This window comes from Diachasma alloeum, unplaced genomic scaffold, assembly GCF_001412515.2.
Source record: "Diachasma alloeum isolate Michigan unplaced genomic scaffold, Dall2.0 Dall_scaffold_00300, whole genome shotgun sequence".
NCBI classification, from domain to species: Eukaryota; Metazoa; Arthropoda; class Insecta; order Hymenoptera; family Braconidae; genus Diachasma; species Diachasma alloeum.
Genome location: NW_021680439.1, coordinates 1,980,379 through 2,007,188, shown reverse-complemented (window position 1 = coordinate 2,007,188; position 26,810 = coordinate 1,980,379). Strand labels below are relative to the sequence as shown.

The window sequence follows — 26,810 nt, the reverse complement described above, 5'->3', positions numbered from 1 at the left end:
GAGAGTGTTTTATGTTCCTTGGCGATCGTGGAAAATTTGACGAATTCTATAATTGATCGTTGTTCTAAGGATGTTCATCCATTTTCCGAAAATAATTTTTTTTCATGTTCGAAGAAAATTGCGTACATGTTTAAACTGATGAGGGAACATATGAAACCAACAGTTTTCATCCTTCCTATTCTAAAAAGAACATACACTTAAAGTCGATAACTATCGATATCTCGCAAGTCTGTCATGCTTGTTTCTCATTGGTTTCAGTCGTCTGAGGCGGCAAATTTAATTCATGATTAATTTAATTTTGAGATTTTCAATTATGATTGTTACAATTACAGCGCGCTATAGCGCGTGTTCGGTCTCGTAATAAAAAAAGATTCGCTCCAGGTGCTTTGATAAAACGAAATAAGAATATTTTTTTCATACATGAGCTCCTATGGGATGCATTTTCGAAAAAATATACAAAATCCAGTGGTCAAGGAAAAACCTGGGATACTCAGCCGAATAATATTAAATATTTAACCCTAGACTGGTCACCATGCGAGGGAATTGCCGCAACACGTCGTTTTATTCACCTTGCCATCGACTGGTTGATCGGAAAAATTTGAGAAAAATTGAATTCGTCAATTGAAGTATCTGGAAAATTCTAGTTTTTTTCCAATATTGTATCATTAATTCTCGGAGAAAAAAAATTATTTCCAACAGGTGAACAATTTTTTCTCGTGTTAAATGAAATCGCCTGTTGCGCGACGTTGTTGGGAACTCGCTAAACGCGCCCGGGAAGTGTAGAGTGGATTCGGCAACGCTGGAGCCTAAATAACACGGCGGCACTCTCCCGCGAAGGTGACTAAAGTCGCATTTTCCCGTCAGGTGACCAGACTAGGGTTAAAACTTTAAACTCCATGTGACTTCATGCTGCAACACCTACATTCGGTGCGTATTGTCTATTTTATTTCTGAATAATCCACTCAGGTTGATGGATGAAAATTCTCATCAACGTAAAGAAGATGACTCTATCAGTTGAAAAAGAAAAACAAATTTCTTGAGTGTTTACGATTTCGGATAAACATCCTTAATCGGCTCTTTCCGTGTTTCAGTGATAAACATTTAAAGATGTTTAGCCAAAATCGCAAGTACTTAAAAAAAAATGATTTTTTTAAAACTGAAAGGTGAAGACATTCCCTTCACTTTGATACAAATTTCAATCTACCAACCCCCATGTTCATTATTTAGATATGAAATAGACAAAATGCACGCACTAACATACGCTTATATGGGATAGAATCATTCAAATATTTCCTCTTTTTGCCCGGATACCCCAGATTTTTCTCTGGCCATTGGAATCAGTATGATTTTACACATTGCCTTCTATTTTCATTTTTATTTTTAGAGTCTTCTAGTAGGTGAATTATCAATTTGAACGTAAATTTCATAAGAGCCCGTGTATAAGGAAAAATTAGACTATTTATTTCTGCCGAGACTGCTTAGCTTTCAATTTTTTATAACGTTAGAAACGTTAGTTTTATGTTCTGCTGTCAGCCGAAAAAATTACAGAATTTTCCTGGATCATGAAAAAAAAAACGCATTTATCAACACTGGCTAAACATCCTTAAAAATAAGAGATTGTGTGAACCAACCGTGGAGAAATCGACGATTTTTCAATATTTTAGGGGAAGTGATGCCTGTACCGCTCAGCCGGCAGTACCGCTCTCCCGTTTTTCTTCACAACTATTTACTTTTCCGAAAGAAATTCTCACCCAATCTGAAGGTTCTACTATCAATATGTAATTCTCGCAAAAAAAATCCTTTTTTTCACTTCTTTAAATTATGAGAACAACACCCCATCGTTTTCGGATCTTTACGATGTAATTTGGGGCCAATAAGGTAGTGCCTATAGCGCTCACCTACGGAGTAACAATAATTCTTGCATTCAACCCATGATTTCGGCTGAAAATTACTGTCGCATAGCATTCTTTGGCTATTCCGCTAGATATTTGGACATTATAGAATTTATGAAAAAAAAATTATTTAAAAATATAAAATTAATTTTAAATTAAATTTTAAAAAATTTTAAATTTTCAAATAAATACTTTTAGTTGGCAATGAATTTATTTACTGAATAATATAATTTTGAGATGTTAAATTTAATTTATAAATTAATTTCATTTATTATCTAAATTTATCAATATATTTTTCCTCATAATAAATTAGATAAAGATGTATTTTATATTTTAATAATTAAAAAATTATATATGTATTAACAAATTAGATTATGAGAACAGTACTTCATGGTAAGTGAGCGGTATTTGTTGTATGCGGTCAGTACCGCTCACTCCGCTGCCGCCTTCGTTTTTTAATAAATTATCGATATTTCACCAAGAAGTGAGGGTATGTGATGTCAAAATATCTATCTAAATAGCCGAAGAATGCTATGCAACTGGAATTTTTATCCGAAATCATGGGTTGGGTTGCAAGAATTGGCGTTATTCCTTAGATGAGCGGTACAGGCACTACCTCCCTACCAAATACATAGACTAAAAAAAACTAAATCCTCATTGATTTTGACTTTCAAAAACTATGAAAAACCCCTGAATCAGTTCTTGAGAGACTATAATACTAAATGATTACAATGAAATGAAAAAACCTAGCAATTTCAATATGGATTTCACTATCTTGAAACTTTACAGGCAAACGATTCAAGCATAAATTGTCCTATTCCTTATCACATGAATATTTTTATCATAACCTTCGACAATCCAAGTACAAGCGCCACTTCCACCTCAAGTCGTCTCATTAAAGATTAGTCAATGGCAAATTGTCACGTTTACAAAGTAAAAAGATAAGAAGAGGAAGAAAAAAATCCAGATTCGAGAAATATTCACGGGATATCGGGCGCCATTGGAATGCACATATCTTATGATTTTCTTTTTTTTAATTTTATTAATGTTTTTATCCCCCATAAACATGAGAGAAACAAGTCGAGGCAAAAGGACGTAAATAAAATGGAATGTCTGCGTAGAAGTTGGGTCGAGTGGAGAGTGGTGAGGCGAGGTGGAGGTAACCATGCCATCCGTCGCACACCGTTATAATTATATCTACAGCAGTATCACGGATGGGCCAGTCCCCCCCATGAACACCCATCTCAGCTGCATTTACCGCGGGAGGGGGAGGACTCAAGTCTGTTGTATCATACGAACGATATCATGTGTTAATAATCCATCAGGAATAAAATACACCGTTGCCTTTTTGAGTTCAGCAGTCCGGACAAGGACAATAGATTATTGACTTATTTTTAATCAGTGTTGTATCGTTATTATCAGGTCCTATTTTTCACCCTATTTATATTATTAAAATTGCGAGAGTCAATTACGTCAGAAGGGAGTGAAAAACAAACTACGTAAGTTGTGAGAGGCACTGGAGAAAACCATGACGAAAATTATCTACATGACGTTTATTATCCTAATCATGCAATCATCTCAGAAATTAATGACTTCACTGTTAAAAATTTTTGTCACAAATTTTCGGTACACTTTTTGGAAATTTTTATCGAATTTAATTACCAATGAAATTTCAAGGAATTTCCTTATTGAAAATTCGAAATTTTGTGGAAAAATCAACGAGAACTGTAAATTTCAGTTCTATTTTTCCCTGAAAATCAATAGAAAACTAGAAAATTCCGGTAAATATAGTCACACTTAAGGCGATTTAGGGGGGGGGGGGAACATAATGAAATTTCAGATTTCATTGAAAATTCAATGTAATTTGACACTGAATATTCATATTAGGTTGAAAATTCAAATAAAGTAAGGAATTCTTGTCTTTATGCTGCTTAAAATTCTGAAATTTTTTTCTCCCCTAAATCGCATTCAGTGTTACTGTCCTGAAAATTAGTAGTCAACTGCCCATGAAATTTCATTTTTTTTCTAACAGTGTTCAGAATAACATGTGAGGAGATATTTTCCGTAGTTGGAAGCAGTCCCTTCAAAAAGGTCGTCCATAATACATCCTAAATATACTTACTTCCGGGAAAATCCCCCTAATTAAAAAGTTTAATCTTTTACTTGAATTGTTCCAGCACTTCACCACTCAATTACCCGCCTAGTCGTTGAAAAAATCTTCTTAAAATTACCTTAAGATAGGATCCATAATATTTCGTGACATATGGACTGTCGCACTGCGACAGTACCATAATCTCCTGCTGTATATCCTCGATCTCATCCTCAGCCTCTTCTAAATCAATGATTTTAATGGCAACAACCTGCTGTGTCCTGTTGTCAATCCCCTTGAAGACCTCTCCAAAACTGCCTTTTCCAATTCTCTCCTGCTTCGTAAATATCAGCTCGGGATCTACCTTCTGAGACCAACCAGAAACAAAAGATAAAACAAAAAGAATTATTCATAAGATTACCATGTGGGTTTAAAGGTTTTTTTTTCATTCTCGACTTTTCTTTTTGTATCCATTGTTTATTACGAAAGTATCAATGGGTTTGCCAACAATGCCGCTCGCCTTGGCTCGTTTAAGGCACAACTGTGCAAGGAGAGGAAACAACACGAGTCACTCCATAGAGATTTTTCTTTAAAAACTGTTATGTAGACCTTGAAACAATTTAATCATTTCTTTCGTCCAGCGAAAGCTGAGTTCTATGGTAATTTCACTGGCTACATTTTACCGTAATTATTTTTAATTCATTTTACAAAATATATGTCGAACAATGGTAGACATTATGGAAAGAATTTTCCCACACCCAGAGCACAATTTTACTGCATTTTTTTCAGCAAAAAATAAGACTGCGGGAAGAAAATTGTTGAGCTCGGAGTACTATTATTGGTCTGGGAATATTTCAGGCATTGAGTCAAAAAGATCCGGATTCCCCATTCATGTTTATTTTTATTGTCAAGTAAAGAATTCATGTGTCAATTAAAAAAATCAGTGATTGTGTTAATTAAGGAGTTTAGCAAAACGACACTGCTTGAGAGATTTATTCATTATCCATGAAGCTTGTTAACTCTCAACGAATGATTCATTTTAATACGAGAGAAATTAGTTGGCAAGAAAAAATTGGAGCAAATAGTTATATGTTGATGATTAACAAATTATCGATTCACCCAAAAAATTCACCTTATTTTAAGTTTTTAAAGGTCTTAAAATGAGATTTTTAAAAGTCTCAATTTGAGACTTTTGAAGGTGTCAATTTGAGATTTCCAAAGTCTCAAATTAAGACATTCAGAGACTTGAGTTGAGAGTCAAGTTAGGTCAGTCAAATTAAGACTTTCGGAACTGAAGGTAATATTGTTTTTCAAGTTGAGTTCTGAAAGTCTCAAGTTGAGACTTTCAATTCTTAATTTAAGGCAATTGAAAATATCACGTCTAGGCTTTCACAAATCTCAATTCTGTAGCAAAGTTGTAAACTAGGATAAGTGCAATTTTTTTGAAAAATTTTCTATTGATTGAATTGAAAATTCTCTCAAACGTGGTCAAATTTTTGAACTCTGCTGAAACAGTTTCATTTTTGCACTTATGCTAGTTTACCACTTCGCTACAGAATTTGACATCATAAGTCTCAATAGAGCTTGTTTTCTTTGAGTGTTGACGCAACCAAAAACGGAAAGATTAAGATTAAGGTTTATTGGTGGCCTATCACTAAATCCACTTTTGTGAGGAATTAGTTAACGAAACTGTTCAACGAAGGTCGTGCATTTATAACTAATGTATTCTTCTATCAGTGGATGAGGCTAAACTAATAGAAGAATTTATAAATTACGAATGAATGAAATTTATTGAAGGCTTGCTTCCATTTCGTTTCCTCAAATATCTATTTATTAATAGTTAACGAATAACCTAGTTGACAGAAGTCTGAGCACCATATTTCACCTCTCGTTTATTTATCAACCGAATCAGCTGTTAATTATTAACGGATATTCCGTCGTTTTTATGCAACTATCCCATTTGTTAGTAGCCTACCCATTATTCATAGCTAAAAAATTCTCTCAGTGTAATTGGGCACTCATTTAAGAACCCCTTTCCTTTTGGCTTGTTTCATTATTCGAAGCCACTCGAAATTCGGAAAAATCTAGAAGTGTAAAGTCAATAGCATGAGTACACTGGGGTGTCCGGAGGGGAGAGTAATTTTATTGGCGACCCTTTCAGATTGAAGTATTATGGGTCAGAAAGATTAGGAATGAAAACAGGGCAAGTCGACCTATTCTAAGGTGTCCCGCAATAAATAAGTTCATTTTCCATAATAAATACACAGAGAAACAAGAAACTAAGGGCTTGAATGTGATTAACAATTCGAATATTCGAGTTTTTATGTTGAAAATGGTAAAGCTTATCAGTGTTAGAGTTAATTGAAGGGATAGCATTTTTATTTTTAGTTCAATTGTAAATAGTTAATAACAAATCAAATTTAGAATTCACTGATTTTGACCCCTTAAAATAGGTCGACATGCCCCGTCTTCATCCTTGATATTTCTAACCCATAATATCACAATCTGAAGGGGTCGCCAATAAAATTGGACTCCCCCTCGACATTCTAAGGCACACTTGCGAAAAATTTGACTTATGCACGGAAAAAAAAAATTATTTTTTACTGTGGCAACATAGTAATACAGAACCATAACTGCCGCACTCAAAATTTACTGTTGAACATAGTAAAAATTGCGGGACTATATAGTAGAAAGTGATAGAAAAAAGTAAAATTTATTTTGACACGAATAAAAATTCGGTCAAGAGAAATCAAATTTTAACGTTGCTTCGGTATGGTCCTCGATTAATATTTTAACATTGTAATTTTTAATTTTATATTCTCTCCGTGTAGTTTTGGTACGAAATTTTCATCAAGTGACAGTTCCACCGACAAATTAATTGAAACTGTATGTTTCGGGTCAATCATTTTATGAAAATTCATAGAAATTAGGGAAATTCAGGTAAATATATTCTTGAATTTTCAATTGATTGAAAATTCCATTGAATCAAATACTAAATATTCATGTTTTAGATAAAAATTCTAATAAGCCGAACAGCAGGGAATCTTCGTATCTCCGGGAATGTAATCTCAATGAAATCTCAGAATTCCGTTGAGTTTTCAGTGGAATTTGAAATTTCATTGTTTTCTCCCCCTAAATCAAATTCAATGTCGCTCTCCCGAAAATTGCTACTGAACTGCCAATTAAATTCCAATTTTTTTCTACCAATGTAGTTGCAGTTATTTTATGAGAGAAAAGTGACCTCTTTTCTTGTAAAATGACCACGAAGATTTGACATAAGTCACATGAATTCAGAATTTATCAAAGAAATCAATCTCCAAAGAAGAAAGTGATTGACGCTTGAACGCAAAATCATATACTTGGGGCAAATAATTTTCCCAGGGGAAACATAATCTTATACATTGAGAAGAGCGTCTTCGAAAGAAAAAAGCGCCTTCGAGTTTTCGTCAAAATAATGTCATGAATGACGTCTTAGATTCAAATACCTGTTCCTTGAATCCAAAAATTCGTTTTTAAATTCATAGTTCGGAGTTATTGATTAAATGGAAAAATCTTTAACACAAGGAACACATCCTTAAAGCAAAAACGTCTTAATTGATAAATTTTCAAAGGCGTGTTCCCCTTTGAAACACGAAACCGATTTCTCTCAGGGTAAATTGTCAATGATGCCGAATAACAGTGAATTGATGAAAGGTTCTCATTGCTTCTTAAACCATGCAAAACATGATAACACTGAAAATAACGGAATCTTGGAGTGTCACAATTTCTAGGGGTATACAAACATTTTCACGGCATGTGCAAGTGCTTCACTACTTCGGGCGAGTTTGTACATGCCTCGCAAATGTTTGTAAATCTTTACGAATTCCAAGTTGCTGTCTTATAAATTCTCTCCTACAAATACATGAAGGGAAAATATATTTTTTGATTTAAAACTTGACCTCAATTCAAGATTTATTCCCCCCATTCATAATAGAGATTTATATTCATGATTAAAAAAATGCGATCTGAAGGGTCAGATCAAGAATATGATAATCATTCAATCACGAACATTTAGAGTATAATTTTCCCATCAGCATTCATGTTCACAAGATCGGGGAATAATGCTTCCCGATATGGGTCGAAAAAAACTCTTATTAAAGTTGAGAAGGCGACATTGGCTGAAAAAGAAACAATGTTCGAGACGCGTGGCCGTGACACTCGTTATGAGAGGGACCATTATTTTGCTCTTAATTTAGGAGGTTAAATGTTGTTGACTCACAACTTTTTCTGTCTGCTGCAGAGCCAATATCAAACTACTATAATGATCATTTTCTCGAACACGATCCAGAAAAACTTTGAATTTGAAATGAACATCGTTTTACATTTCATTCTAATAGACCCATTAACCACACTTTAAAATATTGAAGGCTACAGAAAAAAAATCTTAAGATAAAACGGAACAATTTTGTTCTTCCATTCACACTATTCTAATAATTACAAGTTTTTACGGGGGGCCCATTGTATTCTCAGAGACTGTTTTTTTCAAGGTCCTATGTTTCTTATGTTCCTTCCTATTCGTAATAGTAACACATATTTCCAAAGTGTAATATCGAAGCATTACATAGGTGTTCCTGCGTCGTCACTACGCCCTTGAGTATGTCATCATACTTAAAGTTTTCGTAACTGATCCGATCCATCATGATAATGTTGTCCTACAAGTAAATTATTACAATTTGGACTTGAATTTTGTTTCTCTCAATTTTGGTTATCACGAACACTAGCTGTCATTATTTTGTATTCTACTGGAACCAAGTAAACTGTTGAGAAATTTTTACTGAAATTTTCACTACGTTTCTGAGAAATTCTTTTCACATTATAGTTCTACTGAGATTTATGGAAAAAAAACAATGGAAACTGCAAATTTCAATTCAGTTATTCCATGAAAACCAATAGAAATCAGGACAATTCAATATATTTTTGAATTTTCAATTATTCAAAAATTTAGTATACACTGTTAAAAAATTTTGCCTGAATTTTCTGTGCCGAATTCTGGAATTTTTTATCGCGTTCAAGTTCCACTGGAATTCCAAGAAATCTTGTCATTGAAAAATCAAATATTCCATTGATTTTCTGTTCAAATGATCTGGAAATCAATAAAAGACTCAATTTTTCAGTTCAATTGTTCTGGGAAAATTCAGAAAAATCAGGAAAACTCAAAGAAAAATGGTAAATTTCCACTAAAAATTCAATCAAGTTGTGAAATTTTCATCTCATTCCCACTGAAAATGCATGAATTCTCGTGAATTCTACTTAAAACTTGAAATTTCATAACCATTTTTTCTCTAAATCCAATTCAATGTCACTCTCATGAGATTTACCGTAATATCTTCCATGAAATTTCAAAAAATTTCTAACAGTGTAATTTGGTACTGAACATTCATGTTTCGATTGACAACTCAGGTAAGTTGAGGAACGCTTGGGTTCTTGTTGCTCAAAAATTCTAGAATTTCCTTGTATTTTCAGTGAAGTATGAAATTTCATGATTTTTCCCCCTAAATCGAATTCAATGTCACTCTCCTGAAAACCAAAAGTCAACTGTCCCAAGAATTCCAATTCTGTCTATAACAGTGTATTACTAAGAGAGATTTATAGTGAAGTTGTGAATCCATGTTACAAAGTTAATTTCATCATGAAGTCATTGTTCGATGACTATCGCGGGATCTATGGAAAACGGCGTAAATTTCTGAGGACCTTATTAGGAGAGAAGAATGAGAACTACAAACAAGGTCTTCACCAAAATGACACAATTTCTCATAAATTCCGAGATAGGAGAGGATGGGGCAATATGGACACCAGATTTAAATAATGAGTTGAATTGGAACAAATCTACTGTTCCAACTTCATTTATAAAGATCATAAAAACAAACACAGGAGTTGCAAGGTAAAGCGAAAACGGGGTAAAATGGACACTTTGATTTCTTCCTTAATTTTTTTATGTTTCAACAATATTATTCAATTTCTGAAACACTAATCATGACGGCGATTTTCAAATTGAAAAAAAAAATCATTTTTGACTTTTGTCGTGGAGGGTGGTAAAATAAATGAGCAAATTTTTCTTTGCTCATTTATCCTCCCCTTCTCCCATTGTTTTATAGTGATTTTCATTGTAAGTTGAAAAGTAGCCATCTTATAAATTTCGCAAATGAACAAAAGGTTAGTTGTATTGGGCGTGCAATTGTTCATTGAAAAAAAAAATAATTTCAAAGATATTTCGATAGTAAAGTAGGAATTCCAAAGCTACTGTATATTTCAAACTTCAATGCAAAATTTACTAAATTGAAGTTTATATCTCTTCCAATTCTAATTTCTCTCTATAAAAAGATACCGATACAATTCTATTCGAAAATCTGTTGAAAGTTTTCTTGATTAAAAGTTGAATAGGACCAACTTTTTCGGGTGGACATTTTATCCCATTCTTGAATAATTTTTCGGTTGTGGACTTTGCCAAGAAGCAATTTTTTTTAATTCGAATATTGCAAATTTTTTGAACATTTTTTGAGCGTCCATTTTAGTCCATCCTAGACGGATTTATCAGATGTCCATATTGCCCAATGAGAAAATTTTCAGAAATTTGAATTTTGAAAACATTTTTTTTTCGCAAATTTTTTGAGTGTCTATTTTACCCCAGATCTCCATATTGCCCCACCTTCCCCTATGAGGGTTGTTGTCACCGAAGTTGTATGTATACCAGTCAGGGTTGCTGCGTGCTATTGGTTTTTTCTTCACATATTTGTTGATTTTCGTATCCTTGTCTATTTGCAAGTAGTACCGTTCTACATGATTATGTTAGAGAATATTCCAACTATGTATGATGATATCCAAGAGCTTGACAAAGTCAAAATATGTAGTTAAACGTCGCACGTATGAGAAATGAACAAACGTGCTTATTCTTCTTCTCCAATATCTCTTGATTTCACACCCATAAGTTTACCAACATTGAGATGAGAATAAATATTGATTGCGAGATATGTTGTGGAAATTTACTGAGGCGCTGAGCCAACTCAAGGAATTTCATTTGTGAATTATGTATATTCCGATGTAAGTGCGGAGCAGTGTTTTTTGGCTTGTGGGAGGTGTACAGCGTGGAAAGTGGGGTTCTGCACACACAGGGTGGGCGTAAAATGTGACTTTACACATGATGTGACGAAAAATATAATGACAATAATTCGGAATTTCAAGTGGAAATTTACCATGATCCTAGACTGATAGAAAAAATTAATTTTATTGAGATGTTTTTTTCTTGAAGCATTGTGTAGTTGAACTACTTTAAAATAAATAAAATCTTACGGTGAATATCAATGATTTGTTGTGGAGGTACATTTACATGGATCAAATGAAACACTAGTCAGAGTCAAGTCACATGTATTCACCACAAGAATGAGAAAGTTCTACTTTGTTAAATCTAATATAATCTCCTGTTAATAAATTTTCTACTTTCATGAATTGATCCAAAATTCGTTTCTATGAGATAATTATATTGATAAATGAATCTGAATGTTGTTTCCTCGAATGAAGCCAAACTTTAAATTGAGCTCCGTATGTCACATTGACTGAAATTTGTGATATCCAAATTTGCGTAGAACTGCCGTAATCTCTGATTCTGTTATTGTAAATTGATGTGATTTTTTTGTGGTGAGTAAATATAAGCTTCTTTCAACTCAACGACATCTCACTACAACACTGTTAAAAAATTTTGTCTGAAATTTCCGGTACACTTTTTGGAAATTTTTATCAAATTTAATTACCACTGAAATTTCAAGGAATTTCGTCATTGAAAATTCTTTGACTTTCGGGGAAAAATCAAAGAGAATTGTCAATTTCAGTTCCATTGTTTCCTGAAAATGAATAGAAAACCAAAAAATTCCGGAGAATATATTTTTGAATTTTCAGGGTATTGACACTGAATACGATTTAGGGGGGAAAAATTATGAAATTTTGGATTTCTCTGAAAATTCAATGTAGTTTGGCACTGAATATTCATATTAGATTGAAAATTCAAATGAATTAAGAAATTCTCATCTTTATGCTCCTTGAAATCCTGGAATTTTATTGATTTTTCAGTGAGACCTGAAATTTCATGATCGTTTTTCCATTAAATTGCATTCAGTGTCACTGTCTTGAAAATTAGTAGTCATACGTCCATGAAATTTCTTTTTTTTTCTAAAAGTGAATCTCAAAGGTTTTCCGCGTAAAAATATTCATTTTAATTCGACAGGCGAAATGCTGAGCTCAATTATAATTTACTTGCAAAACAACATCTGATCATGTTGATTGATATAATAACGTATTCAGTCATAAGAATCATTTTAATTTTTGGGTAAGCCAAAGAATTTCTGGAGACAACAAAATGTTAGCTCGAAGGAAATCAAATATTCTGATTGTTGCGATCTATAAAAAAAAATTAAATTCTCGAGAAGAATTATTTCTCCCAATCGAATGTGTCTTAAGAAGAGATAACTATTACTCACTATAAAATCTCGATCATGTGAAAATTAATAAACGAATAATAGTTGGTTTAATTCAAATTTTCTTGGTAAAACTATTTATGGCATTAGGCCCGATAAACCGCGATTCTAATCTCGCTTTGCTCGGTTAGATCGCGGTTTTCGGGCCCAATGACATAAAATATCGTATGACACACGGCGATAAAAGTATTATAAAGCCACATTCGCCAGATAATACTTTTATAGCCTGATGACATAATATACTATTTTTTGTCAGTGTAAGAGTATGTATGATATTTTCCCTTCAATTTAAGTAGATTTTCTTTTCAAAATAACACTCGAAACAACCCGAATCCAGAATTTTAAACCGCCAACAATCGAAGTTATTTTGTATACATTTAATAAATAACTTCGATTCTTGGTGGTTTAAAATTCTGGGTCGTATATAAACAAACTAACATTATGCACATCCTGCGTAAATTACAGATTGTTGTCTTAGTCACTGTTTTCGGAAGAAATACCTGAAACCGTAAAGAACTTTGGTACCGATTTCTCAACAGCTAAAAATCGATTCTCCAATGAAATCAAATTTTTCTAAGCCCTATCATTTTGTTATGACCAGACATCAGCATAATCATAATGTTAAATTATAGTTAAATTTTGGATGAGTCAATTGTTAATATTACTCACCAATTTTTTGATTATTAAAATAGCCACCAATTTAAATATTCAAATTCCGAATTACTTTATCAACCAATAATTGAGAAATCAAATTATCAATTGTTATGTTATTTTTCAAATTTCAATAAAGATAAGTAAATCTTAACTATTGTAAGGTGCAACTTCTCATAACATTACTAAATTGATGATTGATGCCGATCTATGATTATGGCGTATTAAAGATTTCACAAGCCAATTTCACTACAATGGATCTAGCATATAGTCATTATTTCTTGCTTCTGAACGTTTTCATTTGAAAATTAAATTGTTCAGAGGAGTCTAGAAGTTGAAAAACTTCCAAATTATCAACTTACTAAAATTGTTCATCTCCCTTCATTCCAATAAAGATAAGACCTTTATCTTCAATAAACGACGGAATATCAACAGGTTATCAATGGCAGACGACTGTGAGATAATAAAATTCATCAACCTTTTAATAATCCCTACAAATCATGAAATGTCCTGTCAATGAAATCTCATTGACACTAAATGCGATTTAGGAGAAAAAATCATAAAATTGCAGGTTTTACTGAAAATCCAATAAAATTCCAGAATTTTAAGCAGCATAAAGACGAGAATTAACCCTTAAGTGGTCGCATCGTGAGGGAATCCCTGCCAAACCATACGCAACCTATAGGTCACCACTGTAGAGAGCGAGTGACATGCTAGAAAAGCGCGACAAGGGTTAATTTATTTGAATTTCCAATCTAATATGGATATTCAGTGCCAAATTCCATAGAATTTTCAGTGAAATCTGAAATTTCATTTTTTTCCCTCTAAATTGCCTTCAGTGTCACTGTCCTGAAAATTCCAGAATATTTTTACCGGAATTTTCTGGTTTTCTATTTATTTTCAGGGAACAATGGAACTGAAACTTAGTTCTCTTTGATTTTTCCACGAAATTCTGAATTTTCAATGATGAAATTCCTTGAAATTTCAATGGTAATAAAATTCGTTAAAAGTTTCCAAAAAGAGTACCGGAAATTTCTGAAAAAAATTTTCAACAGTGTACGATCTCTTAATTCACCAAGCATTGTTAGAAATTTCATGAAATTTCAGTCACAGCGTCATCTGAATTTTCAATGTTGTGTTTCAATTTCAATTTCCAATGGAAACGTTCACTAAATTTCTCATTCACCTTGAAAATTCGAGAAAGTAGGGTTTTTCAATCATTGATTTTTCAATGAAAGCTTGAATTTCCAAACTTATCGTGAAAATTGAACATCACATACAACTCAATTTTCAATAGATTAAAAATTCAGAGAAGTTATTGCCTGAATTTTCAAAATTTTCAAGATTTTTCAGTGCCGTACGGAGCTGAAAATCGAGAATTACTTGAATATTCAAAAAATAAACTGATTCGTCAATGAAGAATTCTGCAGAAATTTCATGTAACTTTATCGTTGCTAAAAATTTCAAGCTTTTTCACTTGAAATTTCAAGAGTAATTTTCTAACAGTGTACATCTCCACAAATCGCTCTAAAACTCCGTCATCCCTAAATCCCTCATTTCCACCCACCTTCATCCTCTCTCCACCTAACTCAAGCCGTTTTTCCCTGGCCATCTACGCATTGAAATAATCACCGCGTCTTGAGAGTATCCCGTTAAACCGCTCAGTATTCACCTCGGAATCGAGTAAAAGAAATCTACAAAAAAATAATTGAACATCCGACGTCATCGCTCTCCGATAACCATCAATCATTATCGCAAATATTTGTGAGATATTCGCCATAGATCATCCTCATCATCGACGATAAAGCCTGATGAGTGTACAGCCAAGTGATGTCTATAGAAGGCTAGCAATACCAACGTTATTGCACGTGTGGGACAAAATCTCTCCCCCCATCCCAGATGACTCACCGAGGGCGTCGTGCTTCTTGTTTGCGTGCCGAATCGCGATCGCGGAAGTGAATTACTCTTGAGCTGATGCGGGCTACCATTGGTGACATTGTTGCGTTGTTGCACCGTTGGCGGTGGAGGTGGGTGAGACAGTGGTCTGCCACCGTTGCGCCTTGGACTCTGTTGTTGTTGTTGTTGTTGCTGCTGTTGGGCCGATGGATACGGCCAGGATTGACGGGGCATGTAACCGACATATCCGCCGGAAATGAACTGCGCCGATCCGTTGAGGTGAGGCGGTGCCATCACTACCGTTTGTTGGGCCTGACCGTTTCTCATTTTTCCTGTTTTTCTTCAACTCAGGTTGCACAATACATATTAGGCTTCCGATTAGGTGTCCGAAGAAATTGCCTTGAAACACCAATTTTATATTCTATATCGGCAATTTCAAAGGCACTACACGACTGAAGAACTCAACTCCCGGAATAACCAGTTGATGAACCAATCGACTGCGTGACGATCAGATAATGAATTGTGAAGCAATAAGAGAGGAAAAAACTCAGTTTCCTGGAAACGATTTTTTGTCTTCGAAATCAGTTGCCCTAGGATTTTCTCGGATTTTCACTGGTGCGCACTTGGTACACAATCGTCGAGATTCTTGGGATGAAATTCCAGAGGTTCATTTTATGGTCAAATACTTCGGCCATAGATACCGATAATTAGTGCACGAAATGGGTTTATATAACGTTCGGATGGGGGGAAGTGGGATGGGTGGAACAGCAGTGAAAGTTAGGTTTTGTGAGTGGGATTGCAGTTATTTTCCTGCGTCTCTGTTTGTTGATTGATGATTTGTTCGGTCAATTGTAGCAAGATCGATTGATTAAATCGGATGATTTTTTAAGGGCGATGAAAGTTCTTTATTGTTTCGGAATTACACCTTTGGACTAGGGACTCTCTGTAGCTTTGAGGTAATTATCTTGACCGCTAGCATGAGCAATTTTATGCTCTGAATCACAAGTTTTAAAAGCCTTCTTGTTGCTTTTTAACAGCAACGAATTATCCTAAATCAAAACAAACTGCATTCCCTTGCTATTGTTCGATACATTTTTTTCTCATTATTTGAGGAATCCTTCGGTAGGTGCCCGTAACATTGCACAGCATGAGATCGCTCACTGCACTGGAGAATGATAAATTAAAAAAATAGGAAAAAAAAACTGGTCAAACACGAAGCGGTGCGTAACTAGTACCGATGTTATCCGATGGGCGCTCGGATGCCAACTGACAGGCAACCGCGATCGCGCGAAGAAAGGCGCGGGAGTTTGAGTGTGTTGCCTCGCCAGTGGAACGGTTTCTTCAAGGGGGGAAAAGCGGGAGATTGAACAGAACAGAAAACTCGTTGCTCGAGACTTGACTTGAAACGTAAATGGACACCCGGTAGTCACGTTCGAGGTGTTGGGCACTTATCAAAAATCGGGTTTTATTTTTTCTGGTTTTTATGGGTTTTTATTATTTCTTCTTCTCCTGGGGACAAGTGTCCTGTGGGCACACTCGAGGAATGTAAATACCGTAGAGTTGACATTTTTCAATGTTATTCTGAATAAATACGTCAGCGTGGAGGAATTCTGGACACGAATTCATTGGGATTCTCGAGGTGAAAGACACAAGAAAATTATTTTTCTTTAAAAATCGACTGGAGAGTTGAAATTTTTGTTATTACAATCATCTTAGAACTGAATGGTTTCAGGGGAAAATGTCTAAAAATCTTTTATGGAGCTGAGGAAATTTTCTGCGAAAAATAGCTTTGTATTTAACAACAAAAATAATAAAGTTCAGAGAACTGTGCACTGTTGGAAATTTTTTGAAATTTCATGGAAGATATTATAATAAACCTCATGAGAGTGACATTGAATCAGATTTAAGGATTTGGTTATGAAATTTTAAGTTTTAAGTAGAATTCCCGGAAATTCATGAGTTTTCAGTAGAAGTGCGATGGAAATTTCACGACTTGATTGAATTTTCAGTGGAACATGAATATTCAGAAACAGAATGACATGAATTTTCAACTTTTCCCTGGATTTTCCTGAATTTTCACGGAATAACTAAACTGAAAAACTGAAAAATCAAGTATTTTATTGATTTCTAGATAATTTGAACAGAAAATCAACGGAATATTTGTTTTTTCAATAACAAGATTTTCAAAAATTTCAGTGGAACTTGAACATGCTAAAAAATTCAGGAATTTGGCACGGAAAATTCAGACGAAAATTTTGGACAGTGTACTCATTATTTGGACCGTTTAATTTGTTAGGGAAAGAGACCAATAATGATCGTCATCCATGGAGTTTCACGAAGTTTTAATGACTTTCACACGTATTTAATGTCATAACACGATTATGACATTTTTATTAATTGTGTAATTATTCGAAGACCTCTACAGCGCCCGGAATTCCACACAAAAAAATCTCTTGACATTTTACCCTAAAATCATTCATTACTGCAATAATCATTATATAACCAAACGAGTTGAGATAAACGAACGTATCCCGTTTTAATCAATATTCACTGCACCATCTGTTCATATAGAATGAAAAAACTCATTACCTCTCCGACATAATAACAAGCCATCAACCTCTGCCGTGTTGTTTGCCATTATTGTCACCTCAAAATAATAACAAAAATGATGGATGTGATTAATATTTAATTGGAAGTTGAGGATGAAGACAAAGAGAAGCATTCGAGGGTTTTTAAAGTACCTCGGGCTTTCGCAATGGACAAAAGTTGAGTATCGTTGCTCAAGCATGACTTGGGCCCCAACTCGTATAGCGGAATGGCCAAGTGAAAGGCGACACAACCGACGGGTTGAAGAAGGGCGGCTGGGGGGTGAGGCGGGGGGCGGACGGAGGGGGAGAGTTGCATGGCTATCGCGATAGACCCTCGGTTCAACTCGGTGTGTCTCGGTTCGTCTCGCTTTTGCATACATTTTGTATATTACAATAAACCAGGCATGAAGTTAAAATTGTATTTGTTGAGCAGTTTTTTTTACTATCCAACTTGTTTATAAATTTCTCTTTGAATTCTTGTTTGCGTGAATTAAATAGTTTCATTTGGCATTTTTTTTTTAGGGGATATTTTGCTTTGTTCGGAGTTGAGAAAGGTCGGAGAATGAGGAATGGAATAACAACGTCCCCAGTCCGGGAACAACTCGCATTACGTCAATGTAATCGTTGTGACATTTTCGGGGCAGCAATTTCATTTTTTTTCTTCTTCTTGAATCAAGTATTCACAGATTTTTCCAGTTCACAGGGGATGGAGATCTTCCAAAGGGACATTTTTTGTCAGGAATTGTGAATCATAAAGATGGTCGCTTGACATTTTTTCAAATTACTCGTTGCGTAGATAATCACGCGATATTCACGCAATGTTGAGTTTCGGGGGGGGGGGGGTTCCNCTTATATTCTAAGGTCATTGGTCGTCTTTTGATGATTACTCGTTGCGTGAATCATTTTGCGATATGTGCGTGATGTAAATAAGGAGAAATCTATTTTATGGGAAATTTTCGGTTGTATAAGGAAAATATCTACACTGTTGGAAAAATAAATGAAATTTCATGGACAGTTGACTACCAATTTTCAGGACACTGAAACTAAATGCGATTTTGAGGGGAAAAAATCATGAAATTTAAATTTTCACTAAAAATTCAGTAAAATTCCAGAATTTTAAGCAGCATAAGGACAAAAATTCCTTAATTTATTCCAATTTCCAATCTAATATGAATATTCAGTGTCAAATTACACTGAATTTTTAGTGAAATCTAAAATCTCATGATTTTTGCTTCCGAATGGAAGCTTTGCAATCGTCCGATTTTCACATTCTCTAATTTTCATTGGAAGTGATGTAGAATGGTTTAAAACATAAAAATACGAAGTTTGGCAACCATGTCTGTATGTGAATATGTCCATCGCCACCTTCCCAATGGTCAATTTTTAGAAAATTAAGTAATTAAGTGGCTAAAATAATTCAAAAAAATTGGAAATTTTGTCAGATTATAGGTCTTAATGAGGACTAACTCTGTGCACAATTTCAGCCCGATCGGTCAAGTAGTTTTTGAAATAAAGCGATTCGTTTTTAAATCGTCTTTCACGAAAATCTTTAAAATTATTGGATCGATTCAAATTTTTTTATTTCAAAATATTCGTCTCGATGACCTCTACTTAGACCAATAAAAACATCTATACCTGTTCATACAAAGTGTTCTAGATATTCCCCTTTTTCTGGTTTTTCATTAAAATCCTTGTACGCGCGCTAACGTGTGTAAAAATTGAGATATCGACTTGAAATTTGAACAGAATCTTCCTTCTGTGATAACAAAGGTTCGTATTGAAGACGGGCTCGATCGCACCAGTGGTTTCGGAGATATTAAACTTTTTCTGAAAATCTATTATGTTGAATATCTTTGAAATTTCGCAAACGATTCCACTTATTTTTTTTTCAAAATATTCATCGTGATGTCCTCTACTTAGATCCATCAAAACATCTATACCTGTCTATACGCATGTGACAGGCACATGCATATGCCTGTCACAGGCAAGAGAAACGGATGCATTCGGAAGCTTACTACCAATGGAATTGGTAGAAATGAAAAGAAGAAAAAAACTAATAATAACGCGAAAAGGAACGGTCGCATGCCTTCTGTCGAATAGGCTCGAACCCCTGCTTGTTTCCCCCTAAATCGTATTCAGTGTCACTGTTCCGAAAATTTAAGAATATATTTACTAGAATTTTCTGGTTTTCTATTCATTTTCAGGGAAAAATGGAACGGACATTTACAGTTCTGTTTGATTTTTCCACGAAATTCTGAATTTTCAATGACAAGATGTCCTGAAATTTCAGTGGAATTGCAACACGATAAAAATTTCCGGACTTTGGCACAGAAAATTCAGACAAAAATTTATAACAGTGTACACCTGGACTAATGCTGTAATTGAATCAAAGAAATGAGCCTATTTGAACATACTATTAAAAATTTTTAGCTGAACTTTCCGGTACATTTTTTGGAAATTTTTATCAAGTTTAATTACCATTAAAATTTCAAGGAATTTGGTCATTGAAAACTCAGAATTTCGTGGAATTCCATATTTAAATATATTCGTGAATTTTCAGGACAGTGACACTGGATGCGATTTAGGGGTAAAAAAATGACATTTCAGATTTCACTAAAAATTAAATGTAATTCGACACTGAATATTAAATTGGAAATTCAAATAAATTGAGGAATTCGTGTCTTTATGCTGTTTTAAATTCAGGAACTTTCAGTGAAACTTGAAATTTCATGATTTTTCTCCCCTAAATCGCATTCGGTGTCACTGTCCTGAAAATTAGTAGTCAACTGTCCATGAAATTTCATTTTTTTCCAACAGTGCAACTTGTAATAACGCTTTTATTTAAACAAACTTTATTCTTATTTTTATTGCCATCCACTTCGAATAAATAGATTTTGAAATCTAAAAAAAATGATAGAAATGAAATCATTCCTTAACCGGCGAAACGAAGAAATTTATTAGCGTTATTTAATTTTAACATACGATTCATTTGGAATATTTTCATTGAAATGAACATATGAGTTTTATTTGATTCAAATGCAGATTGCGTCATTTCTCTGAATGTAGACATTTTTCCCCGAAACGATTCCCGAAGACATGGCAAAATTAGCGACAATTCTCCGCAATTTCAAATAAAATTTATCATTCTTCAACAGTTGAAGTGACAAATGGGGGAGTAAAACCGTTCGATAATCACTCACCGGTGTAGCTCCAAACGTCCGATTACGATTGATCACGTGGCTGTCGTTGATACGATTATTGTCAATAAGACTGATGACATTATTGTTGATAAGATTCGTTCGATTATTACACTTTTTGCTCGAATTACGACGATGATTATCATTGGATTTAGTACTCTGTCTCGAGTATTTACTGAGCACCATTGCCGCAAACATTTTCCCCTCAAATGCCCCTCACACTTCAGAACAATGAGAAGAATGTTTTAGACTTCAACGAGCAGAACAATATGCATCGAGTAAAAAATAACCGCTGGGAAATAATTGAGAAAAAGAAACAAAGGGAATTTAACAAAAGAATATGGAATGAAAAAAAAAAATTCTCCGTTCATTACCACGGAATTAGATTTTTCTCAATTCTTCCTTTTCTCCTATTCAGTTGGGAATGGATGTATCGACAGGTGGGTAGACAGCTCTGCTTTCCGGCCTCGTGTCGTCTGCACGACTAGTTTAACAACAATACCCCATCGTCTCTTTCTCACCCACAAAACTCGAGTGAAAACTCCAATCGTTATTCCAACCGTTAGAATTCCATTTAAACTCGAGTGAGAGGGAGAATTTTTTTTTCCGATATTTAATTCTCACCCGTTTCTTCCATTTCACCTCTGTACATCTAAAAATAGTTTCTCATTGTGCAGTTTACCCCAACAGTTTGAAGATCGATAGTCTACTTGGTACCGAGGGCCATTTGAACCCCAACAATATGGCCCGCGAGAGAGAGAGAGACGGTGAGAATACGTTGAGAGTATGAGTGGAAGGTAAATGAGAGGCAGAGTGCAACGACCCATCCACCGAAAACAAATCCGCAAGCAGAGGATTTTCCTCTTCTTTTTTACTAGTTAATTGTAATCCCTTTTGCCAATTGCCCACCGGCAGTCTCAATTATTCCACTTGCAGATGAATAAGTAAATAAAGAAAAGAAACGGAAAAATATAATGTGAAAGGAAAGCGGTGAAGACTTGTCGATGATTGAATAATTCCACGTAGATTATTCCGTTGATATCTCGGAGCTGGTGGATTTTCAGGAAAATTTCAGGAAAACCTTTTTTGAGAGCGAGCAATTTCGTGGAAAAAAAGTGCTGTTGGCATTTTCACGTAGAATTATCCATCAACGAGATAGGTGAAGTTAAGATTTTACATACACTGTTAGTAATTGTTTGAAATTTCAGTCACAGACGTATCTGAATTTTCAATGTTGTGAGGTTCAATTCAGTTTCAAATGAAAACGTTCACTAAATTTCTCATTCGTCTTGAAAAATCAAGAAAATTGGGGTTTTCATGTTAAACAATCATTGATTTTTCAATGAAAGCCTGAATTTCCAAACTCATTACATTCAAAATTACATACATTGAAAATTCAGAAAAGTTGTTGCCTGAATTTTCAAAATTTTTAAGGTTTTTCAGTGCCGTATGGGCCTGAAAATCGAGAATTACTTAAGTATTTAAGAAATTAACTGACTCGTTAATGAAGAAATACACAGAAATTTTCTGTAAGTTTGTCGTTGTTAAAAAAATCAAGCTTTTTCACCTAAAATTTCAGGAGTAATTTTCTAACAGTCTATCACATATCGTTAGTTTTAGAATTTTTCTAGTAACGATTGACTAAAGGTTGGCAACTTTCTCTTTTGAATCCCCACATCAACAAGATAAGTCAGCAATTCATATTACCAATATAAATTCATGTAAATTACCCAACCATTTCTAGAATGAGCAGTTCTCTGGAAAAATATCAAGAGACTTTTTTTTACAAATTATTTAATTTTCCACAAAAAAGCCCCTGAGCATTTCCCTCAAAGGATCGTAATATCCTCTGCGAATTTACCCTAGACTTATCTCCTCTCGCACTTCACTACAAAAATACTAAAAAAATGAGAAAAAAATGATATGAAATCATAGAATTGTGAATGGAAAAAGTGGATAGGGAAAAGGACGCCTAGATATGGGGATTTAAAAACGGCACCTCTTGGTCAGGTCGAGAGAACGAATTGAGACGTTTCCTCACTGGTCGGTTCCTCTAAAGTCTCGCGCGTCGACTGAGGCCTCTTGCATGATCGCAGTTCAACCCTCCCACCTTTCCTCCCCGTCGCCGTTTTTCTGTAGCCCACCATCTCCCTCTCTCTCTAACCCACCCTTGGAGTAACACACCGCTAAAAGCCGACCATAATACCCCGAGCGTCGGCGCAAATTCTCTGTCTACTCGATGTGCAATCACCTGGCGTTCATGTTTCCATCAGTATCTATATAAACCCAGCCTTCTCTTCATGCTCCAGTGATTAGTTTTTCTCGTGGCCTTCCTTTATCAATATTTTATCGAACTTTGAACGAGGCAGATAAAGAGGGATGGGACATTCACGTTGATTAATCTAGAATTTCTTGATTTTTCATTACTCTTTGGAATTTCAGAATGAAGCAGTGAACTCATTTGACGAAAAAGTCGATTTTCCAATTCTGTTCATTATGGAGAGATTAATTCAATTCGTCAAGAGACATTTTTTCCCGAGATATTTCATCGTAAAAACACGTCTGAGTGATGGCAGTATTGAGGGATCGTAAAATATTTTGCGTTGAACGACTCAGAACAGTTGTTAATAAGCTGTTGGACGATCTCGGTAATGAGCGAGTCTAGAATAAAGTGTCAAAAGGCCCTTTACAGCTAAAAACACAAATTAAAAATCGTCATGTTTCACATGATCCAAAGCAGCGTCACAAAATCAAAGAAATCACGGTAGAGAATATGAATTTTTCCGAAAAAAAAGTTTCTTCCATTTTATGCTAAAATCATTAAATATTTAAAGAATTTTCTATTAAAATAAATAATGAGTTATTTTTACGAAAAATATTTTTCACAATTTTCTTCTAGACCAGATAACGAGATGTCGAGATGAATGAAAACTTGATGAAAGTTATAAAGTTTTCACCAGTTGGTAGGAGAATCCAGTGTTGGTAAATTTTTTAGTTGGGTTTGGGATTCTTTGTTTGTTGCTTTCAGGAGATAAGGATGTTGGAGATGAGGGGAAAAAAGTGTCTGAGAATCGACCGTCTGTCTAGGGCAAGGACCTTGGCACCCGACGCCGACGCCAAGACCCTTCTTCTTCGCCCGATAGCCCCAACCCCCATCAATTTAAACGAATCCCGTCTCACACAACTGTCAAAGAGGACACGGATCGGAGACCGAATGAGATTAACCACAGCCACTCGAATCGGAAAGGTTTCAATTGGGTTATTTTTGGAAGCTTTGGGAGTGTAATAGTGAAAATAAGATGAGAGTGAATCATTGAGGCGGAAAAGTTTTGGTGACGCAGGTGAGTGGAGGAAATTGCAAATAATCTGTCTTGGAGTGTACAAAATTTCATTCAAAACAAGTTTCTTAACATTTTCTTGCTTAATATCGAAACGATAACAAAATCAGCACAATGAAGAATTACATATTAAATCTTTGTTGATTCAGCGATCACTCTAGTATAAATTTTCCCTAGCGGGGATACTTTGCCTGTCGGAGCGACAATCGGTGGGCAAACTAGCCCGCGCGTGTCGAACTTTGCTCCCTCGAACGTATGAGGGCGAGCTTCCGCCAGGCCCTATCGTTCTAGCTCAGTCACTTGGGGATAGGGGACAGGCTATGAAATAAATGAAGAGTATCTGAGAGTTGAAAATAATGCAAGTGGGTGATGATTAAATAATTAATGGTCTTCGTTTGTGGGTAATTTGTTCAAAACCAGGGATAGCCAAATCCATAAAATTTAATTACCGTTAAATATTGTAGCGTCAACCGACGGCGGTAGCTGTGTGGTTAGAGTGTGGGATTGGCATGCGGGAGACCCGGGTTCGATTCCCGGCTGGGGGGCCAAAATTTGTGACACTCTAAATCTCACGGTTTCATTGTCGAGCGAGAGTCTCGCAAGAGACGACTGTACCTGGGTAGGTTTTTCCCTCAAATGAGGTTTTCCCTTGTCCTTCGGCGAATGCGGCACAAGGGGTTGAGGGGTGGGAAGGGAACAAATCGTAAAGATCCGAAAGGGTATACGAGAAGAAAAATTTATTGTAGCGTCAATTAGTTAGCATCACTCTTAATTTTTTTGATTGTTTACGTATCACCAACTCAAATATTCAAATTTTTAACTATTTTATTAATCAATAATTGAGGTAGGAAGATTAACGATTACTTGTGTAATCTAAAATTCTCCTTTTAAGAAATTTCAATTATTCACTTAATGGTAAATTTACAGTTCCATATTATGAAATTTTTAATTCATCATTAATCGAAAAAATCAGATTATTAATATTATACTATTTATAAAATTTGATCAGCATATTTTAAACATTCATTAATGTAAGGGGTAATTTCTTGTAATATTACAGAAATTTAATATTGATGGTGATCCCTGTTCAAAACTCCTGATGTGAATGTGGGAGGGTCGCTGAGAATTAGAAAAAAACATTCAACAAAAGTACTACTGACAGCAACGACTTTTTTTAATGAAGCATCAGTTGTTATCGAATAAAAATATTCGTGATGCCGATGAAAAGTCAGTGTGAGAATTTGTTTATTTAGGGATGGAGAAACACCTTCGTACAGTTGTGCATTCAAATGTGCACATTGGTGACGTGATGCAGCTGCAGGTTAGTATAGATGGAGTAAATCTATTTAAATCAAGTTCAATAGGATTCTGGTATTGTATTATGCCGAATTTTCCACCGATCCAGTATTTATAAACCTTCTCCTGTTGCAATTTATTGTGGAAAAACGAAGCCTAAAGAATTAATCAAATTCTTGGGTGACTATATCAAAGAACTCAATCATCGTCAACACCATGAGATCCAAATTGATCGTAAGTGGTTCTTCGTATGTCCCCACCATTGAATTGTTTGTTTGTTTGATACCCTTGTTTGAAGTCTAATGAAAAGAATCAAATACAATGTTAGCTTTTGGGCGAGTGAGGTTGAGAAACTCGTATGGAAAAAATTGATATCCACAGATATATCTCAAATATGTTCGTTATATCTGCTGCAAAATATACAATGCCTGAGATATATGTTGAATATAAGTGTGCGGATATAACCGCAAACTTATATCTCGCATTTATCTTGGATATTGCTTTTTTGTCAAAAATATATTCGAAAGATATCTCCTGTATATGTTGGATATAATTTAGATATAATCACCGGGAATATATTTTCGTCACTAGGGCCGATGAAACGCGGATTTAATCGGTTTTCAGGCCCAATGACGAAAAATATTGTCCCTCTTCTGAAAATTAATAGTCAACTGTCAATGAAATTTCAATTTTTTTCAACAGTGTGGGCCAAAGTGGAATAACGGTGTTTTTTTTGCTGTTTTCGACTTTTTCGCATCATGGTGTGGGTGCTAGTCTTTGATGGTGGCTGGCTAGACAACCGCTATTATACCTGTTTTACCCCGTTGTTCTATATTAATTCACCGTTCCATTTTGTCCGCTGTAAGGCGATTTTTCGCTGATTGTTTTCTTTGCGAGTTCACGGAGAAAGAAATGACCCAAAAATCGCAAGAAAAATTCCGTAATAATGTAGTATCGAGAATTTCACCGTGTGTAAATGTGTATAAATGTATGTATAAATGTAAATATGTATATTGTTTACGGGGAACTACGTGGCACTTAGTCTAGACGATGGGGAACTACGTCCTTTATATTAGGCTAAGTTTATTGTAGAGTAGGATTGTAATGTTTTATTATAGAGGCAGTTGCAAGTATTGTTTGCGGGGAACTACGTGGCACTTAGTCTAGACGATGGGGAACTACGTCCTTTGTATTAGACTAAGTTTATTGTAGGGTAGGATTAGGACGCGTAGTTAATACAGACAGCTGCGAGTAATGACGGTGGGGCCTGCCCCACGTTGACGACATTGAGATTGAGATTGAGATTGAGGAGAGAGAGAGAGAGAGAGAGAGAGAGAGAGAGAGAGAGAGAGAGAGAGA

The 26,810-nt window shown here is 34.9% G+C and overlaps 1 protein-coding gene across 4 annotated transcripts in view; it reads right to left on the bottom strand.

Annotated features, from left to right (window-relative positions):
• The window catches only part of LOC107039489 (serine/threonine-protein kinase 26), a 56,605-nt gene that overhangs the window by 18,735 nt on the left and 11,060 nt on the right, over positions 1 to 26,810 (bottom strand). Inside the window, exons 1-2 of one of the 4 annotated variants that reach the window (XM_015259120.2) lie at positions 20,821 to 20,902; positions 4,124 to 4,348 (exon numbers count right to left, since the gene is read on the bottom strand). In XM_015259120.2, the coding sequence (XP_015114606.1) occupies positions 4,124 to 4,183 (60 nt within the window). In that variant the 5' untranslated portion in view covers positions 4,184 to 4,348; positions 20,821 to 20,902. Of the gene's footprint in view, positions 1 to 4,123; positions 4,349 to 15,044; positions 16,274 to 20,820; positions 20,903 to 26,810 lie in introns of those variants that run through there. The other 3 variants (XM_015259117.2, XM_015259118.2, XM_015259119.2) reach the window with 3 other exon arrangements.